The following is a 20,058-nucleotide window of genomic DNA, read 5'->3' as shown; positions in this document are numbered from 1 at the left end:
AGGTTCTTTACTCAGAGAGTAGTAATAGAACATAGAACATAGAACAGTACAGCACAGAACAGGCCCTTCGGCCCTCGATGTTGTGCCGAGCAATGATCACCCTACTTAAACCCACGTAAACCGTATACCCGTAACCCAACAATCCCCCCAATTAACCTTACACTACGGGCAATTTAGCATGGCCAATCCACCTAACCCGCACATCTTTGGACTGTGGGAGGAAACCGGAGCACCCGGAGGAAACCCACGCACACACGGGGAGGACGTGCAGACTCCACACAGACAGTGACCCAGCCGGGAATCGAACCTGGGACCCTGGAGCTGTGAAGCATTGATGCTAACCACCATGCTACCGTGAGGCCCCTAGTAAGGGCGTGGAATGCCCTGCCTGAAACAGTAGTGGACTCGCCAACACTAAACGCATTCGAATGATCATTGGATAGACATATGGACGATAAGGGAATAGTGTAGATGGACTTTAGAAGGGTTTCACAGGTCGGCGCAACATCGAGGGCCGAAGGGCCTGTACTGCGCTGTAATGTTCTATGGGAGAACCGTTGACCACTCTGAGGCCCCCCTCGAAGGGCAGCGGTATCGACGTTAATGGCAGGGAGTAACCAGCGACCAGTCGTTCAAAATGGCGGCAACTCCCCCATTGAGCCACAGCACTCGTCAAGCCGTAACAGCTTAATGGTGAGGCAGAGCGGAAGCAGAGAAGGAAAGAAAAGGAAGGATATCCTGTCCTCCTGGCGCATCGTGGCACATCCTGCCCCGTATGTAACCAAAGACCTGCAGGTCGGGAATCGGCCTGTTCAGCCGCACAAAGACCCAGGGCGGAAACCTGGTGGGCGCCACCCTCGACGACGCCAGAGGACTTGCAAGGCATCCTTCCCCCATCACCCCTGACCTCCGTTTGCACAAGCACAATCTTTCCTTTCACCGCCCCCTAACCCCACTCTGCTCCTGCACGTGGCCCGTTGCTGAACCCTCCCATGGTCTCCTGAACATTTGCAATTCTCTCTACGCTGTATCAGTCGCGTGTTCTTATCTCCCAGCGCCATCCCTGCTCGCGTGAACTCCCTGATTCCTGCTATCTTGTACTCGTGCTCTCATGTTTGCGGGCTGTCATTTCCTTCCTCCTGCCTTTTCAACCCCCCGCGTTTGGCTCATTTCTTTGTCTCTCGTTCGTAAGTGCTCTCGCACATTCCGTGCACATTTTCTCTCGTGCAAACATGCTCTCTCCCTTGCAAACTCTTTTTCTCCTCCCCTCAGCTTATCCTCTCCCTCATGCTTACACTCTCCGACGCTTCATGTCCACTTCTTCCTCTTCCTCATTTTCCCCTTGTTTTCCACTAACCACTCTCCCGCTCTTCTTCCAGCCTCCACGCCCGAGTACTCTGTCTGTAGATTGAATTGCTGGAGGTGTGTAGTTTTCGTGGGTCTTCACCTCTTGGGAGCCAACAGCCATACGTAGAACAGCAATCAGGCGCGGGAGCAGGCCATTCATAGAACATACAGTGCAGAAGGAGGCCATTCGGCCCAACGAGTCTGCACCCACCCACTTAACCCCTCACTTCCACCCTTTCCCCATAACCCAATAACCTCTCCTCACCATTTTGGACACTAAGGGCAATTTCGCACGGCCAATCCACCTAACCTGCACGTCTTCGGACTGTGGAAGGAAACCGGAGCACCCGGAGGAAACCCACGCAGACACGGGGGAGAACGTGCAGACTCCGCACAGCCAGTGACCCAGCGGGGAATGGAACCCGGGACCCTGGCGCTGTGAAGCCACAGTGCTAGCCACGTGTGTTACCGTGCTGCCCACAATTCATTGAATAAGACCATGGCCCATCTGGTTGTGGCCTCAACCCCTTGTTGCACCTATCGACGAAACCCTTTGACTCCCTTGTTAGTCAAGAAATTCCTCAGACTTAAATACTCAGTCAGCCAATCTCTTAAATAGGAATCCCCTTATTTTTAAACAATGACCCCGCGTTCCCATCATTCCCACAAGAGGAAACATCCTTTCAGGATCCACCCTGTGATAAGGTGACCGGACCTTCCCTGCTTCCCCTTACAACCCAGCTAACCTCCGCGGCAAAATTTTCTGCCTTGTCAAAACTTGTGCATTAGCGGCTGGGAGGATAGAACAAAGAACAAAGAAAATGACAGCACAGAAACAGGCCCTTCGGCCCTCCCAGCCTGCGCCGATCCAGATCCTTTATCTAAACCTGTTGCCTATTTTCCAAGGGTCTGCTTCTCTCTGTTCCCCACCCGTTCATATATCTGTCCAGATGCATCTTAAATGATGATATCGTGCCCGCCTCTACCACCTCCGCTGGCAAAGCATTCCAGGCACCCACCACCCTCTGCGTAAAAAACTTTCCACGCATATCTTCCTTAAACTTTTCCCCTCTCACCTTGAAATCGTGACCCCCTTGTAATTGACACCCCCACTCTTGGGAAAAGCTTGTTGCTATCCACCCTGTCCATACCTCTCATAATTTTGTAGACCTCAATCAGGTCTCCCCTCAACCTCCGTCTTTCCAATGAAAACAATCCTAATCTACTCGACGTTTCTTCATAGCTAGCACCCTCCATACCAGGCAACATCCTGGTGAACCTCCTCTGCACCCTCTCCGAAAGGGGCTGGTTTAGCTCACAGGGCTAATCGCTGGCTTTTAAAGCAGGCCAGCAGCACGGTTCAATTCCCGTACCAGCCTCCCCGGACAGGCGCCGAAATGTGGTGACTAGGGGCTTTTCACAGTAACTTCATTGAAGCCTACTCGTGACAATAAGCGATTTTCATTTCATTTCATTTCAAGCATGCACATCCTTCTGGTAATGTGGCGACCAGAACTGCACGCAGTATTCCAAATGTGGCCTAACCAAAGTCCTATACAACTGTAACATGACCTGCCGACTCTTGTACTCAATACCCCGTCCGATGAAGGCAAGCATGCTGTATGCCTTCTTGACCGCTCTTATCGACCCGCGTTGCCACCTTCAGGGTACAATGGACCTGAACTCCCAGATCTCTCTGTACATCAATTTTCCCCCGGACTCTTCCATTGACCATATAGTCCGCTCTTGAGTTAGATCTTCCAAAATGCATCACCTCGCATTTGCCTGGATTGAACTCCATCTGCCATTTCTCTGCCCTTCTTTGAACGCTGCGGCTGGTGAGTGAATTAAGTCTTTCCTGCCAGTCATTGCTGCTGACATTTTCTGTAATACATTTTTTTGTGCAGAAAAGCACAAAGCGATAATAGAAGTGGTTTTATCCCTAACCCTGCATTATTCATTACTGTCGCCTGTGTAATTGATGAAGCTTGAGCGCCGTGCAGCAAGATTTACTGCGCGCCCTCCTCAAATCCTGGAGGCCCAACCTCTGGCGAGATCTGTCTTGCAACGGCTAATACTGTCGGACAATGTTCTCTGGCACCTTGCCCCGTTGAGAACACACATTCCTGGTTCTGAGAGGACCTTCGCAGAGTCGACGCTGACAGGCTGATTCTGATTTTCTCCGCCCAATAGTGTTTTTTTTGGGGGGGGGGGGGGGGTGGGGAGGCAGCATAGGATAAGGCATGAAAGAAGAGTAAGTGCAGATGATCAGCCGTGATCTTATTGAATGGCAGAGCAGGCTGGAAGGGAGTATGGCCTGTTCCCGCTCCAAGATCTTACGTCCTGATCAGAGTTTGCATAGATTCTTGGCCACCGCCTTCTTTGATGCCACGATGGGGTTTGCTGGGCCACACTGACGATCGGGCAAGAGAGCCAGGTCTGTCTGTTGGTTGCCAACCATGCTTGGAGGTATTCCGGAGGTTTAATCGCATTAATTTCCCCCACGCGCGACATTCCGCCTGGACAAAATGAATGGGAATCATTGGGCATGGCAAACGCACCAGCTGCCTGATTTCAACCTTCCAAGGGGAGCGCGGCCCACCCTCGACAGGTCCAGGACCGGCCACGGCCCCTGCTTGCCCAACCTTCGCAGATGGGGCATTAGTGCCAGCCCCCCACCGTGTGCCCGTGGGCGGAAGCAAACCGTGCACCTCATCATAGAAGAATGTCCAGTCCACAGACTCGGCGGAGGCCGATCTGCGCTCGACACAGCAGGGCCAGGCGAAACGTGCATGGCTCGGCGACCTTGCATTCGCTGAACAAATGGAAGGCAGCTCGTCACCGCCATCTCCAGGGGCAATTAGGGATGTGCAATAAATGCAGCTGGGGTTTGACATGCCCAGTGGGTCCTGCCGAAGGGGGTTTCCTCCGTATCTTGGCTTTCCTCCTGTAGTTGCTCGCAGGAGCCGCCGCATTTTCGATTTCGGCCTGTCCAGCATTGTTCTCTTTTTTTTTTTTCCCCCCTGGGTGGGGTTACGGAGATAGGGAGAGGGAGTGGGCCTGTGTAGGGTGCACTGTAATGACTAAGATTCCTACTTCGGACCATTTACCTTGACCTCCGCTTTCTCCCACGATCTTCCTCCAGTAAATTCCGTAAGGTTTCCACTTCGCTCATTCTCCCCATTCCTACCTGTCGGACTTCTGCTGTGCGAGCTACTAAAATTATGTTTTTAAAATGCCATCGTGCTAAAGTGGCAGTCCGAACACAGTCTTGTTCTGGAACTCCACCAGCAGGGCGGTTGCAAGGAGCGAAGCCCTTAAGTGCTTTTACTGGCTGTGGAGCCATTAGGAAACTGCTACCACATCTTTCCAGCGATTAGCGTCCCGATTGCAATCTACCTCTCTGTGCACGGCACTTTAAATCCCAGTCGGGAATTAGAAGGGAACTGGAAATGCGCTGCAGAGCCGGGAAGAGGTCCTTAATTGCTCCACCATCATCGATCTGTGCATGCTTTTGACCGCTTCTATTTTCAGCCGTGTTGGCTCAGCTCAGTTGGCATGGTTGGTGTGTTCCATGGACATCCCCCCCCCCTCCTCCTCCCCTCAACCTTGCCCAGCTTGCCTCACTCTGTTGCGTCTTTCTCTCCTTCTTCTGGTTATTGTTTACCTGTTCCGGGTCAGAAAGTCACGAGTTCGAGTCCCACTCCCAAGGGCTCGAGCGTGCAGTCCAGGCCCAGTTCTTGGGGCGGGTGTGTGCTGCACTGTCGGAGGTGCTGTGTTTCGGAAGAGGCGTCGTGCTACTCCGAAGAAGAACAGGGCAGTTCTGCGTGGTCTCCTGGGCAATATATATCCCTCAATCGGCATCGCTTTTCTATTAAAAAGAAAGCTAATTATCCAGTAAATGTTGCATTGCTGTTTGCGAACTCTTGCTGTGCACAAATTGACTGCCATGTTTCCCATACTGCAGCAGCCAACTGCACTCCGAAAATGTGCTTAGTTGGCTGTAAATCGCTTTGGGTCGTTTCGAGCGGGGCTATAAAAAGGCAGCTCCCTTCCCTTTCTCGCCTCCCGAAGCTTCTTCCCTCGTCTGTGAAGAGGGGGAGGCCAGAGTCCAGAGGGGGAGTTGAGTACGAGGCCCGACCCCGAGTGCTGAAAGCGGGCAGCAGAATTTTTGTTGTGAAACGGGTTGGGCCTGTACCCATTGGAGTTTAGCGGCGACCTTATTGAGATGTATCGGATTCTCAGGGGGTTTGACAGGGTCGATGCTGAGAGGTTGTTTCCCCGTGTGGGAGAGTCTGGGACCAGAGGGCAGAATCTCAGAGTGAGGAGGAGGGGGGGGCGCCCATTTCAGACAGAGATGAGGAGGTATTTCTTCTCTCAGAGGGGAGTGAATCTGTGGAATTCTTTACCGCAGAGAGCGGTAGAGGCCGGGGCGTTAAGTATGTTCAAGGCCGAGATGGATTGTTAATCAGTGAGGGGATCAAGGGTTACGGGGAGACGACAGGAAAGTGGAGTTGAGGACTCTCACATCATGGTCTCATTGAATGGTGGAGCAGACTCGATGGGCCGAATGGCCTGCTTCTGCACCTTATTGAATGATCTGTTTGGTTTCCACCCTCATTCTCAAACTGGTGGCTCTTCCGAGTGGTCAGTCAGGATTGGTTGTGTCACCACGTTCTGGGATAGTGAGCGGTCAATTCCAGCCCCCACTTGACCCAGAGGGGCAACACCGGTGAAATTAGATTTCATTGAAGGCATCCGAGGTCCTTGGTTGAGTCCAATAAAGTACAGTCCCCAGGTTTGTAACTTCTCAACATAAGTAACCTTTTTATCATATAAGGTGTTACGACATCATGGGCGAGTTAGGGCGGCACGGTAGCATTGTGGATAGCGCAATGGCTTCACAGCTCCAGGGTCCCAGGTTTGATTCCCGGCTTGGGTCACTGTCTGTGCGGAGTCTGCACGTTCTCCCCGTGTGTGCGTGGGTTTCCTCCGGGTGCTCCGGTTTCCTCCCACAGTCCAAAGATGTGCAGGTTAGGGTGGGTTGGCCGTGATAAATTGCCCTTAGTGTCCAAAATTGCCCTTAGTGTTGGGTGGGGTTACTGGGTTATGGGGACAGGGTGGAGGTGTTGACCTTGGGTAGGGTGCTCTTTCCAAGAGCCGGTGCAGACTCGATGGGCCGAATGGCCTCCTTCTGCACTGTAAATTCTGTAGTTCGCGGTCACTTCCTGCCCCAGAGTCCCAACATGTGAATTGACCAATGGTTCGTGTTTTCCTGACCTCTCTAACCCGCAGCTGCTCCAATGAGTTACGGACAACAGATTGATCAGTAAAATTTAACAAACGTTATTTATAACCAGAATAAAACATGAACAGATCAAGGAAATAATTGACACTTTGGTCCACTAATCTACCTATTCCAAAACCCCTGTCGGTGCAATTCCGAGCTTCGACCACCAGGTGGAGCTCTGCACAGAAGATTCAAGTTGGTGCAGTTCCGACCTTCGGACACCAGAGGGAGCCGAAACGCCAAAAGTTCTAATCGCTTCTGCCAAGGTCTCTCCGAAAGCATCGCGTAGAAACCCATCGCTGACCGCTGTCGAGCAGAACACTGTCCCTGGCCAACCCACCGGATGTCAGTCAACCAATCAAATTGACTTCCTCCACAACTGGTTCCTCAGATACACTCGGTGCCAAAGAGTATGGCTTCTCCCTTCCAAAAACAAAACCTGGGAACACACTGTCCTGGCAATCGGGTTGTCTTCTGCTTAAAGGCACATTCCGATTAAGGGTCCACCGACCAAAAATACTAAAAGAAATGGGAATAAAGGAAGTGAATAGGAAGGACTCTCACAGTTGTACTTTCTCATTGGCAGTCCTTGGCCACATTCCCATCTTTTTAGAACAATTGGGATTGTACGTGAATGGCAAAACCTCAGCGTGCAGGTACAGCAGGTAATTGTGAAGGCAAATGGAATGCGACCTTTACTGCAAGGAGGAGATGGATATCAAAGCGGGGAAGCTAAAACTGTGAGGAGGGTAGCCTCCGATTACAGGAGGATACAGACGGGCTGTATTTATAACCAGAATAAAACGGCCAGAACGGCAAACGCAGTTCAACCCGGATAAGTGTGAGGGGATGCACTTGGGCAGGACAAGCAAGACAAGGGGAAGATGTGATAAACGGCAGGATTCTGGGAAGCACCAAGGATCAGAGGGACCTTGGTGTGCATGTACACCCGTCCCTTCAGGTAGCAGGGTGGGTGGATACAGTGGTTAAGAAGGCAAATGGTATACTTGCCTTTATTAGCCGAGGCACAGAGTTTAAGAGGTTCTGCTGAAACTGTATAAAACGTTGGTTAGGCCACAGCGAGAGGATTGTGAGCAGTTCTGGAATCCACATTATAGGAGGGATGTGATAGCCACTGGAAAGGGAGCAGAGGAGATTGACCAGGATGTTGCCTGGGCTGCAGAGTTTTAGTTTTGAAGAGGGATTGGATAGACTGGGGTTGTTTTCCTTGGAGACTGAGGGGCGACATGATTGAGATGTATACAATTATGAGGGGCATAGATTTTGGGCAGCAGGGTAGCATGGTGGTTAGCATAAATGCTTCACAGCTCCAGGGTCCTAGGTTCGATTCCCGGCTGGGTCACTGTCTGTGTGGAGTCTGCACGTCCTCCCCCTGTGTGCGTGGGTTTCCTCCGGGTGCTCCGGTTTCCTCCCACAGTCCAAAGATGTGCGGGTTAGGTGGATTGGCCATGCTAAATTGCCCGTAGTGTCCTAATAAAAAGTAGGGTTAAGGGGGAGGTTGTTGGGTTACGGGTGTAGGGTGGATACGTGGGTTTGAGTAGGGTGATCATGGCTCGGCACAACATTGAGGGCCGAAGGGCCTGTTCTGTGCTGTACTGTTCTATGTTCTATGTTCTAGATAGAGTAGACAGGAAGATACTTTTCCCCTTGGTGGAGGGGTCAGTGACCAGGGTGCAGAGATTTAAGGTGAGAGGCAGGCGGTTTAGAGGGGATGTGAGGGAAAAACCTTTTCGCCCAGAGGATGCTGGGAATCGGGAACTCGCTGCCTGAAAGGGAGGGAGAGGCGGAAACCCTCACAACATTTTAAGAAGCATTTAGATGTGCGCTTGCCAAGATTCAAATAGTTAGGTGGTTGTTTTTGACTGGTGCGGATGAGATGGGCTGAAGGGCCTTTTCTGTGCTGCAGACCTCTCCGACTTTATAACTGTACAGGGCGTTAGTGAGACCCTACCTGGTGTACTATATCGTATTGGTCTCCATACCGTGTGAATATATCCAAGGCCTGGGCAAGGGAGTCCAGGGTTACCGTCCTCCCCGTGTGTGCGTGGGTTTCCTCCGGGTGCTCCGGTTTCCTCCCACAGTCCAAAGATGTGCGGGTTAGGTGGATTGGCCATGCTAAATTGCCCGTAGTGTAAGGTTAATGGGGGGATTGTTGGGTATACGGGTTACGTGGGTTTGAGTAGGGTGATCATTGCTCGGCACAACATCGAGGGCTGTACATTCTGTGCTGTACTGTTCTATGTTCTATACCGAAGGAGGAAAACGCTTTAATTGGAAGCATTTCAAAGCAGGTTTATTAAAAAGATTCCTGGATTGAAGGGAGGGAAACGTGAGCAGGTTGGGATCATATTTATCAGAGTTAGGAGAATGAGAGATGATCTTATTCAAACAGATATAATATTCTGAAAGGATTTGACAAGATAGATACCGAGAGGATATTTCCAGATTAGGCAGCACAATTTACATAGTTTACATAGAATTTACAGTGCAGAAGGAGGCCATTCGGCCCATCGAGTCTGCACCGGCTCTTGGAAAGAGCACCCTACCCCCTACCCAAAGTCAACACCGCCACCCTATCCCCATAACTCAGTAACCCCACCGAACACTAAGGGCAATTTTGGACACTAAGAGCAATTTATCATGGCCAATCCACCTAACCCGCACATCTTTGGACTGTGTGAGGAAACCGGAGCACCCGGAGGAAACCCACGCACACACGGGGAGAACGTGCAGACTCCGCACAGACAGTGACCCAAGCCAGAATCGAACCTCGGACCCTGGAGCTGTGAAGCGATTGTGCTATCTACCGTGCTGCCCCAATTGAAAGATGGTTTGGGTTTGGGGGGTTTAAGATAGCAATGAGGAAGAATGTCTTGCCGGAGAGTCGTTCGTCTTTGGGACTTGCTCCCACAGAGAGGAGAGGAGGCTGGGATGGTGAATATATCCACGGCCTGGGCAAGGGAGTCCAGGGTTACTGGCGGGGGCAGGCAGGACAGCGGAGTTACGGCTACGATCGCGGCAACCATGGTCGTATTGAATGGCGGAGCGGGCTCGGGGGGGGCCAACTTTCTCCCATGCATCCCCGAGTCAATCGCCAACCCGTGATGGGGAAAGTGGGCCAAAGGTCACGTCTGAAGGAAGAGTTTGTCCAAGATTTGGGAGTGCATTCTATTTGGGGAAAATTATCGTTGCCTCTGTGTGCTGTGTGCATACAAGGATGTGTGCGAGTACGCGTATCGGCAAAAAAAAATAATTTTTATGAACTCTCTCTTGCCAATGCTGGACGCTAAAAGTTGCCCTTGACTTGCCCCGACAGGTACGCCAGTCTATATTTCTGCTGCGCAATTGAGGACCAAGACAACGAGCTCCTGACTCTGGAGCTCATCCATCGCTACGTGGAGTTGCTGGACAAGTACTTTGGGAGCGTAAGTGGTTATGCACCCGCGGCTGGGTTGGCCGGGCAGCAGCGGGCCTGGGAGGCGTTGTTCCGGTGCGGTGGGATAGGGCTGGGCGAAGCCATGGGGAGATTAAATTTGGGGAAATAAAAAGCGGAAAAAGATGGGCGTGCTCAGCAGGACAGGCCGCATCCGTGGAGAAAGGAACAGTGTTAGTAAATTCCAGTTCGCTGATCTTCCTTCAGAGCCCTAACGTGCGTTGTAATATTGAGCTGCACAGTTACAGAATTAGTTAACTAAGAAACCCAATGGAACCTTATCCTTTATTATGAGAGGAATTGAACACACAAAGTGACGCTTCATTTAAAGTGAGCCCACATCTCAAATACTGTGTGCAGTTTTGATCTCCTTAGTTAAGGATGGATATAAATGCATTGAAGATGCAGTTCCGGGGAGGTTTGCTAGATTGAAAACTGGTATGGTCGGGTTGTCTGATGAGGAAAAGTTGGACAGACCGAGGATTGTTTCCACCAGAGCTCAGAAGAGTGAGGGGTTACTTGACTGAATTATATAAGATCCAGAGCTTTCTTGACGGATGGGAAAGCATGTTTCCTCTTGAGTGAATCCCTCCCGTGAGGAAGGAGACCAATCAGCCCATCAAGTCTGCACCGACACTCCGAAAGAGCACCCTACCCATGCCCAATCGCCTACCCTGACCCCGTAACTCCACTAAGGAGTAGATTTATCACGGCCAATCCACCCGAACCTGCACGTGTTTGGAATGTGGGAGGAAACCGGAGCACCCGGAGGAAACCCACGCAGGTGAACGTGCAGACTCCGCACAGACAGTGACCCAAGCCGGGAATCGAACCCGGGGTCCCTGGCGCCGTGAGGCAACGGTCCTAACCACTGTGCCGCCATGCTCTTGTGGGTGAGCCCAGAACTAGAGGCTACAGTTTTAAAACTCGGGGTCGGCCTCTTGGGACAAAGATGGAGTCAAATGTTTTCTCTCAGTAGGTTGAGAGAGACTTTGGAACACTCCGGCTCAGAAGGCGCTGGAGGACGGGGGTCACTGGATACACTGGGCAGCACGGTAGCATGATGGTTAGCATAAATGCTTCACAGCCCTAGGGTCCCAGGTTCGATTCCCGGCTGGGTCACTATCTGTGTGGAGTCTGCACATCCTCCCCGTGTGTGCGTGGGTTTCCTCCAGGTGCTCCGGTTTCCTCCCACAGTCCAAAGATGTGCAGGTTAGGTGGATTGGCCATGCTAAATTGTCCGTAGTGTCCTAAAAAGTAAGGTTAAGGGGGGGTTGTTGGGTTACGGGTATAGGGTGGATACGTGGGCTTGAATAGGGTGATCATTGCTCGGCACAACATCGAGGGCCGAAGGGCCTGTTCTGTGCTGTACTGTTCTATGTACTTTGAAGGCAGAGGTACATAGATTAGTGTTGGGCGAGGGAATCGAAGGTGGGGAGATGGGAACGTGGCATCGAAACTGAAACAGACCAGCCAAGATCCAGTTGAATGATGGAACAGCTTCAAGGGGCTGAATGGCCTACTTCTGCTCCTATTTCGTATGTCCGTATTTGCTGACCCTGGGATTTCTAGGCAGCAATGATCCCCGCACACGCTTCGGAGATTTGGACAAGCTACAGCAGCACCTCGGAGACGTGCTGCCGGTGAAGTCGAGACTTCGGAGGGAGCCCGCTAACTTCCAGACGACCGGCCTATCCACCCTCCGACACCACTCCCGACAGAGTCTGCAGAGGGCACGTCGGTCTGGCTTCCCGGAGCCCATCGAGCCAGCTTGGAAGCAAGTCGTCCTCCATCCTGGTGGGACTGCCTACAAGGATACAGGGGACCGAATTGTTGTATTTCTGCAGCCAGTCAAGCACAGCTTCCACCCAAATTTCAGTGAAGCCAGTATGATGTTTGGTGTCCATGTCTTACCAATTACATTGTTAATGTCAATTGCCCAGTTTCAGTGAAGAGAAACCGGTGATGGATATTAATTGCCTTTGATGAAGGAGGGGGTGGGGGTAAGCTGGGACAGTGGTTTGTGTGGGAGGAGAGCTCTGAGATTGAACAAGCCAATAGACTCAATAAAGAAAAGCTCTGCGCCAGGGGTGGGCAAACTACGGCCCGCGGGCCGCATGCGGCCCGCCAAAGGTCTTTATGCGGCCCACCAAGTCATTAAAAAAAAAAAAAAAATTTTTAATTTAAAAAAAAATAAAATTTTTAATTATTTTTTTTAATGTTAATGGGGGGGGGGGGCTGTTGGCTTACTTACTGGTATAGGGTGGATACGTTGACTTGAGTAGGGTGATCATTGCTCGGCACAACGTCGAGGGCCGAAGGGCCTGTTCTGTGCTGTACTGTTCTATGTTCTATATGAGGCGCCCAGAATCATAACCGGGTGAAGTAATTATTTTACTTAATATACTATGCGGCCCTTTAAAATTGTGAATTTCTGAATGTGGCCCTTGCACGGAAAAGTTTGCCCACCCCTGCTCTACGCCTTGGCTTCTGCTCCACCAACCACCTGTCGATCTTGGGAACCAATTTGAGAACCGGGAGATGCAGGATATGGCAATAGAGCCGGCGGTTGGGATTAGGGCTATTGGCCGTGTGAAAGAATTCTGAAAACTGTGCTAACTGAACACAAGTAGGGTCTTCGGGGTCTGTGTAGCTCAGTATCATGGTGGGCTAGGCTTTGAAGCACAGACCCTTGGACTTTGGGAGTATACCCAATACTGGTTTCACCTCCGGCCACCAAATATTTAACTGCTCCTTTTTCCCCTGTTGATTTGCAGGTCTGCGAATTGGATATAATCTTCAACTTCGAGAAGGCCTATTTCATCCTGGACGAGTTTATTATGGGGGGCGAGATCCAAGATACATCGAAAAAGAACGTGTTGAAGGCCATCGAGCAGGCAGACCTGATGCAGGAGGTGGGTGTGGGATTGGGGCCCCGCTGTTGGGCATGTTGCGAACACCGGGGGGGGGGGGGGGCGCAGGAACACCGGTAAATAGGCTCTATGCGTTCGCCCCCCCACCCCCCTGCAGCCACGATGCCTTTTGCGGTTCCCCGGAACACCCGCGCTGTTCCAGGGAGAGGCGCGACAGAAAACCGATTCGAAACCCCCTGGTAAATCTCCGGGAAACCTGTAGCACAGGAAGGAGGCCGTTCAGCCTGCCCTGCCTGTACTATCCCCTCTTGAACGAGCGAGCGATCGTGCTCAGTCACGCGACCTCTTCTTTTTGTCCGGGGAATATTGCGGATTAGAGAATGACGTTAGCGTGTCCAGTCACCAGCGGGCGAAACGGAAAGTGGCGAATAGCCATTTGGAGCACGAGACGGTGATAAAACCCTAACCAGGCAGTCATAAAACCTGTTTCGCCCTGTCGCTGCCATGACCTGATCTCAAATGATGCAGCGGGTTGCTTGGGTCTGTGGAGAAGACTGTTCCGTCCGCTCACTCCCACAGGACTTAGTTCTCTCACCACCCGCTCCCCCCTCTCTCTCTGATAGTTTCCCTTTGGACCATGGCACAATTCCGGGGGCTGAATTCTCCCAAAATGAGACTATGTCCCCACGCCGGTGTACAAACCCTGGAGTTTTACTCTGGAGTTTCCTGTAAAAAAAGATCAGCAATTCACTCGCCTTCAGGGGGCCAGCAGAGACCCGGAGTGATTCACGCACCTGTAGCTGCGGATACAGGTCCCCCGCATTTCCAGTTTGGAGTCCACGCATGCGCATGGCTCCGGCCTCCAGCAGCCGCGCCGAGTGCCATGGCGGACACGGAGCGCGGAGGCAGCTGAAAAATATAAGCCTTCCCGATCGGCCGCGTGCCTGAAGATCTGACCGCCCTGATCTGTCCCCGACCGCCTGGAAGGCCCCCCCCCCCCCCCACTAGGGGCCGCAGACTGAATCTGCAGCCGCCACGTGAGATTCGCGACCGGCGATAAGTGGCTAGTTCCACGCCTTTGGGAACTCGGCCGGTCGGGAGCGGAGGATCGCTGGGCGGGCCTCGAGCAATGCCCCCCCATTACAAAAAATAACAGACCAAGCTCCAACCTCCAACAAGGCCCTGGAGCGGGGCCTTGAGCCTTGCCATTCTGTGTAATTTGGTTGTTTTTTTTTTGACCATTCACTCACGCGATGTGGGCATTGGCTATTTTCTTTAGGGAAGAAGGTACGGTCAATGGTAGTACCCTCATCGCTGTCTTTCACCGCCTCCCTGACGGTGTTGTGTACCCCCTCGTTTGGGACTTGACTGGTTGCAGCCATCACCTTTTTGTAAGTTCCCGCTGTTGGGCACTGGACCCCATTTCAAGGAGAACATACAAACTCCGAGCAGACCATTAGGCCGTAAGACTTAGGAGCAGAATTAGGCCATTCGGACCCTTGAGTCTGTTCCACCATTCAATCATGGCTGATATTTTTCTCATCCCCATTCCCCTGCCTTCTCCCCATAACCCCTGAGCCCCTTATTAATCAAGACTATCTATCTCTGTCTTAAAGACACTCAGCGATTTGGCCTCCGCGGCCTTCTGCGGCAAAGAGTTCCACAGATTCACCCACCCTCTGGCTGAAGAAATTCCTCCTCGTCTCTGTTTTAAAGGATCGTCCCTTCAGTCTGAGGCTGTGTCCTCTGCTTCTAGTCTTTCCTACAAGTGGAAACATCCTCTCCACGTCCACCCTATCCAGGCCTCGTAGTATCCTGTAAGTTTCAATAAGATCCCCCCCTCATCCTAAACTCCAACGAGTACAGACCCAGAGTCCTCAACCGCTCCTCATACGACAAGTTCTTCATTCCAACACCGAAGGGCAAGAGGCCAATGCCGGCCACCTTCCCCACCTCCAAAATAAAAGAAATAACCACAGAAATCGAAATGCAGAGGGGAGCACGATCAGAACCCTGAACAAACCGATCATTTTCTGCTGGGTGACGCCAGCGGCTTGCCCTCGTACTGAGTGGGCTCGGCTGCAGTGGTGGGATTTGAACCCGCGTCCCCCAGAACATTAGCGCCGGGGCCTCTGGATCGCTTGGCCCAGTGACATTACCACTGCCAGGAGGCCGGTTTAACTCAGTCGGCTGCACGGCTGGTATGTGGGATTCAATTCCCGTACCGGCTTGAGGTTATTCATGAAGCCGCTCCCTCCCAGCCTTCTCGACCTAGCCTGAGGTGCGGTGATCCTCCGATTAAATGTTTGAGCTAATTTTCTGAGTTGCACCATTTACGCGTTGTTACAATTTTTTTTTTCTCCTCCCCTTTTTTTTTTGGTTACAGGATGACGAATCTCCCCGCAGCGTTCTCGAGGAGATGGGCCTGGCTTAGCTTGACAGGCCCAACACAGAGCTGATTTAAAGAGGTCTTGATTGACTGGGTGGGAGGGTAGGGGTTGGTGGGGTGAATTAAAACACTACCTTGCGTTTTTATATTGGTCCCGTGGAGTCTGCTGTCTGTCTGAAATAAAGAATCGAACTTGCTTCCCGCCCTGGATGTCCTCTCGCCCCCCCCCGGGAGCAGTTGGGGTTCCGACCCTCGGGGAAACGAGGGCCGTCGGGTCCAGCCGCTGTATCGGGATCAGGCGGGATCTGATGAATTAACTGGGAGGTGGTGGGGAGGAGGTGTGGAGGCAGGGGCTGGGTCTTGGGAGGCAGTGGTGGGCACTAATGTAAAACCAGGGGCTTTTTTACAGACAGACGGAGGCGATTTTCTTACTCTGGTCCAGTGCTCCCATTTAAAAGAAGGGACTTGTGCTAGAAACACTTTATTTTCCTGCATCTGTTCCTGTGTGTGTGTGTGTGTATGTGTGTGCCTGCGTGGAGGAAACCGGTTAGCAGACGGTAGGTGTCCATGATCTTGCCGCAGCTGGCGCGGGCAGGGCAGACCTGTACCCACCAAGCTGGGCCCCCTTCACCCTCTCCCTCCTCCCACCCCCCCCACCGTCTTCTCCCTCCCTGCCTCCACGAGCTGTCTCCGAGCCCTCGGTAACACTGGGAAAGTGGGTATCTGCTCCCTGTTTGAGGGCCCCTCCTGTGGCGTGGCCAGGTGAGGCTTTGAGCACACGGGCAAGGTGGTAGTGGGAGGCCCTTTCCACGGCCGGCGCCGCCTAGTGAGCGGAGCCTGCGACTGCAGTGGCCGCCAGGAGCCCCGGTAAAGAGAAATGTGCAACCCCCCCCCCCAAATCCTGGCGGTGCGAATTGCGTGTCACGCAAAATAATATTGGGGATCTTCGCCGGGATGCACATTCGATGTGGAAGCTAGAAGGGACGCAAATTGTTTTCCTTCACTAGAGTACTGACTGGACACACCCGGAGATGGAAGAGCCTTCACTGTGCGACTCCCCCACTGGGCCCAGCCCCTCAATTCCCTGCAGTGGTCGTCAAGGCGCTCGCAATGGGGAATCTGCACCCATTTTCTAAGGGGTTCGGCCCCACCAGCCCCGTAAAGATGAACGTGGCCGCATCCCCATTTCGGTGAGCGTACACGCGTTCTGAAAGGCAACAACAGGGTTTCATCGTCAGCAGGTTGCAGAACTGCAGATTAATGGATTTCGGGTTTTCTTTTTGCGCGGGCGGGGGGGGGGGGGGGGGGGGGGGGGGGGGGGGGGTTCACCCAGGAGGGATTTTGATCCGTTTCTGCTCAATCCCCGGTGTTTTGTGGGATAGTGTGTTTGGTGTGTTGCCGCTGATTGTTGCCCCCCCCCCCCCCCCCCCACGTGTTTATATGTCCATGTGCCTCTGTGGTTGCGGAGTGGTGCTGGGTGTGCGACATGACATCATGGAGGGGAAGGCCTGGGCCTTGTCCATCGAGTGCCGCGTCACACGGTGCAATCTGGTTTCAAACTCGTCATCTGGATGAGAAATGGCGGTGCCTGGGGTAAGATGGAGCAGGTTCGTAGCATCACGCCGTTGGGAGTTTGGGGCAGATCCCGGGAATTCCAAGGCGCTCCTCCCTCGATTGGGAAGTGGTTCTGTCACAGCAACGATCTCCGATCTCACAGCTGAGCTCACGGGTGAGGGCGCAAAGCTCCCATCCCAACGAGTTCAATCCTCAAAGGAACTCGAGGGAGCAAGTCAGCATCTGACTGATTTGTCCATTTCAGGTTTGAACCACACTTCACACCTCCAAGCTATCGTTCGAAGCCCAGGCCGATGAGGTGACCTCCTTGAGGCAGGCTGGCTTCTCCAGGATCATAAACACCCCACATTCTCCTCCCCAACGCCTCCCATCCAGGTCACGCACTGATTAACGAATCAAAGCACTAATTAGAGAATGGGTGGTGGGCTATAAATTGTGTCTTGCCCACATAGCTACTCTCTCTATCTCTCTCTACCTTTCTCTCTTTCTACCTTTCTCTCTCTCTCTCTCTATCTCCCCCCTCTCTCCTCTCTCTCTCCCCTTTCTCCCCCTCTCACTCTTTCCCTCTCTCCCTCTCACTCTTTCCCTCTCTCCCTCTCTCTCCCCTCTCTCTCCTCTCTCTCCCCTCTCTCTCTCTCTCTCTCTCCTCTCTCTCTCCCCCTTTCTCGCTCTTTCCCTCTCTCCCCTCTCTATATCCCCTCTCTCTCCCCTCTCTCTTCCCTCTCTCCCCTCTCCTCTCCCTCTCTCTCCCTCTCTCACTCTCTCCCCTCTCTATATCCCTCTCTCCTCCCCTCTCTCTTCCCTCTCTCTTCCCTCTCTCTTCCCTCTCTCCCCTCTCCTCTCTCTCTCTCTCTCTCTCTCTCTCTCTCTCCTCTCTCTCTCCTGTCTCCCCCTCTCTCGCTCTTTCCCTCTCTCCCCTCTCTGTATACCCTCTCTCTCTCTATTTCCCCTCTCTCTCTTTTCTCTCTCTTTCTCTCACCTATGTCACATTCCAAAATGGCGGAATCTGCTGTTCTGTTTTGTTCAAGATGAATTGTGTTTTTCCCTTAAATTTAATTATGCTTGCTGTTTATACAACATGAATAATGCTGACTTTTATCCATTTTAAAGGAGTTTGTTCGTTTTTTCACCAGAAATCCCATATTAACGGTAAATGTAGGGACGTATTCCAGGTCTTTCCCAACTATTTTCCAATTTGACCCCATTTTAACCCTTGGAAAATTAACTTGGGCTCCAGACGCTAACAAAAACAAGTTTGATCATTTATATTCTGTATGTTATCGATCAACAAGTAAGACATCAGGTAAATGCGAAGATCTCGAGCTCTCCGTGACGGTGCTGCTCCCAGACATTAAATCCCAGTGAACCTCGCTTGCCGCTGCTCGGCGGGGGGGGGGGATGTATATCTGTAGACAAGACGAGACGCACCCTTACTGATGATAGCCACCGAGCTAATCAAAGTGTTCAATGCTGGGAGTTCAGCTTGTGACTCGTTACTTCCTAAGGAACGGTGGTTGATCTGATTTTATTCCTCATGAACCCCCATTGGATGTTTCTGTGACCAGCCACCCCCCTCTCCCCAATTGGGGTCATGACCCAGACCTTGGGCGCCACTCTCCTAAGTCCAAAGATCTGCAGGTTGGGTGGATTGGCCATGATAAATTGCCCTTAGTGTCCAAAATTCTATGATTAACCTTGGACAAAAGTTCGGCACAACATCGTGGGCCGAAGGACCTGTTCTGTGCTGTATTTCTCTATCTATCTATCTATCTCCTGTGCACCTCTCTTGGCCGCCGTGTGCTGCCCAACCTGTCTCCGAAGAGCAGCAACAAGTTGGGCTACAAAGGACTAGAACCGGAGATGAATCTGTTCAATTTCTCCCCAACAGCGTGGCGCTAAATTCTGTCGGAATAATTACTGACGGACTAGCCCACGACTGCATCACTGTGCCCACTCTGGGCACCGCACCTTTGGAAAAGCATCAAGGCCTTGGAGAGGGGGCCGGAGAGGCTTAACAAAGAACTCGTGTGTGACAAGATTGTATACCCAGTTCCCAGGGAGAAGTCAGGGCAAGCTGAGGCAGCTGAAAATGAGTGTGTTTATTTTTTAATTATTGCTCCATGTCGCACAGCCAGAATGATGTGAGATTTTACCTGACTTCAAGGCTCCACTCCTGTCTTACCAGAATTTTGAATGTTTATTTTTGGATTACTTGTGAAGTGAAAAGATCTGTGTAAATCTGTGAAATTGGAGATTTTATTTATTAAACATTGAACTGGTGCATTTCACGCGTCTGAGCTTTGATTCATAATTGACCCCGTGACATCGTCTTTTCAGCACGAGGCAGGGGAGTGTTGTGAACTGGGTTAGATGCAGAGTAAAGCTCCCTCTGCACTGTCCCCATCAAACACTCCCAGGACAGGTACAGCACGGGGTTAGATACAGAGTAAAGCTCCCTCTACACTGTCCCCATCAAACACTCCCAGGACAAGTACAGCACGGGGTTAGATACAGAGTAAAGCTCTCTCTACACTGTCCCCATCAAACACTCCCAGGACAGGTACAGCACGGGGTTAGATACAGAGTAAATCTCCCTCTACACTGTCCCCATCAAACACTCCCAGGATGGGTACAGCACGGGGTTAGATACAGAGTAAAGCTCTCTCTACACTGTCCCCATCAAACACTCCCAGGACAGGTACAGCACGGGGTTAGATGCAGAGTAAACCTCCCTCTACACTGTCCCCATCAAACACTCCCAGGACAGGTACAGCATGGGGTTAGATACAGAGTAAAGCTCCCTCTGCACTGTCCCCATCAAACACTCCCAGGACAGGTACAGCACGGGGTTAGATACAGAGTAAAGCTCCCTCTACACTGTCCCCATCAAACACTCCCAGGACAAGTACAGCACGGGGTTAGATACAGAGTAAAGCTCTCTCTACGCTGTCCCCATCAAACACTCCCAGGACAGGTACAGCACGGGGTTAGATACAGAGTAAATCTCCCTCTACACTGTCCCCATCAAACACTCCCAGGATGGGTACAGCACGGGGTTAGATACAGAGTAAAGCTCTCTCTACACTGTCCCCATCAAACACTCCCAGGACAGGTACAGCACGGGGTTAGA

At 52.0% G+C, this 20,058-nt stretch overlaps 1 protein-coding gene across 1 annotated transcript in view; it reads left to right on the top strand.

The window, feature by feature from the left end:
* ap1s1 (adaptor related protein complex 1 subunit sigma 1) overlaps positions 1-16,643 on the top strand; it is a 58,868-nt gene extending 42,225 nt beyond the window's left edge. Inside the window, exons 3-5 of the mRNA XM_038786800.1 lie at positions 9,975-10,083; positions 12,869-13,006; positions 15,351-16,643. Coding sequence (XP_038642728.1) covers positions 9,975-10,083; positions 12,869-13,006; positions 15,351-15,398 — 295 coding nt within the window. The 3' untranslated portion in view covers positions 15,399-16,643. The remainder of the gene's footprint in view (positions 1-9,974; positions 10,084-12,868; positions 13,007-15,350) is intronic.
* Positions 16,644-20,058: the final 3,415 nt, after the last annotated feature.

This window comes from Scyliorhinus canicula, chromosome 29 (genome assembly GCF_902713615.1).
Source record: "Scyliorhinus canicula chromosome 29, sScyCan1.1, whole genome shotgun sequence".
NCBI lineage: Eukaryota > Metazoa > Chordata > Chondrichthyes > Carcharhiniformes > Scyliorhinidae > Scyliorhinus > Scyliorhinus canicula.
The sequence above is the reverse complement of the archived record's forward strand: the minus strand, read 5'-3'. Positions and strand labels throughout refer to the sequence as shown.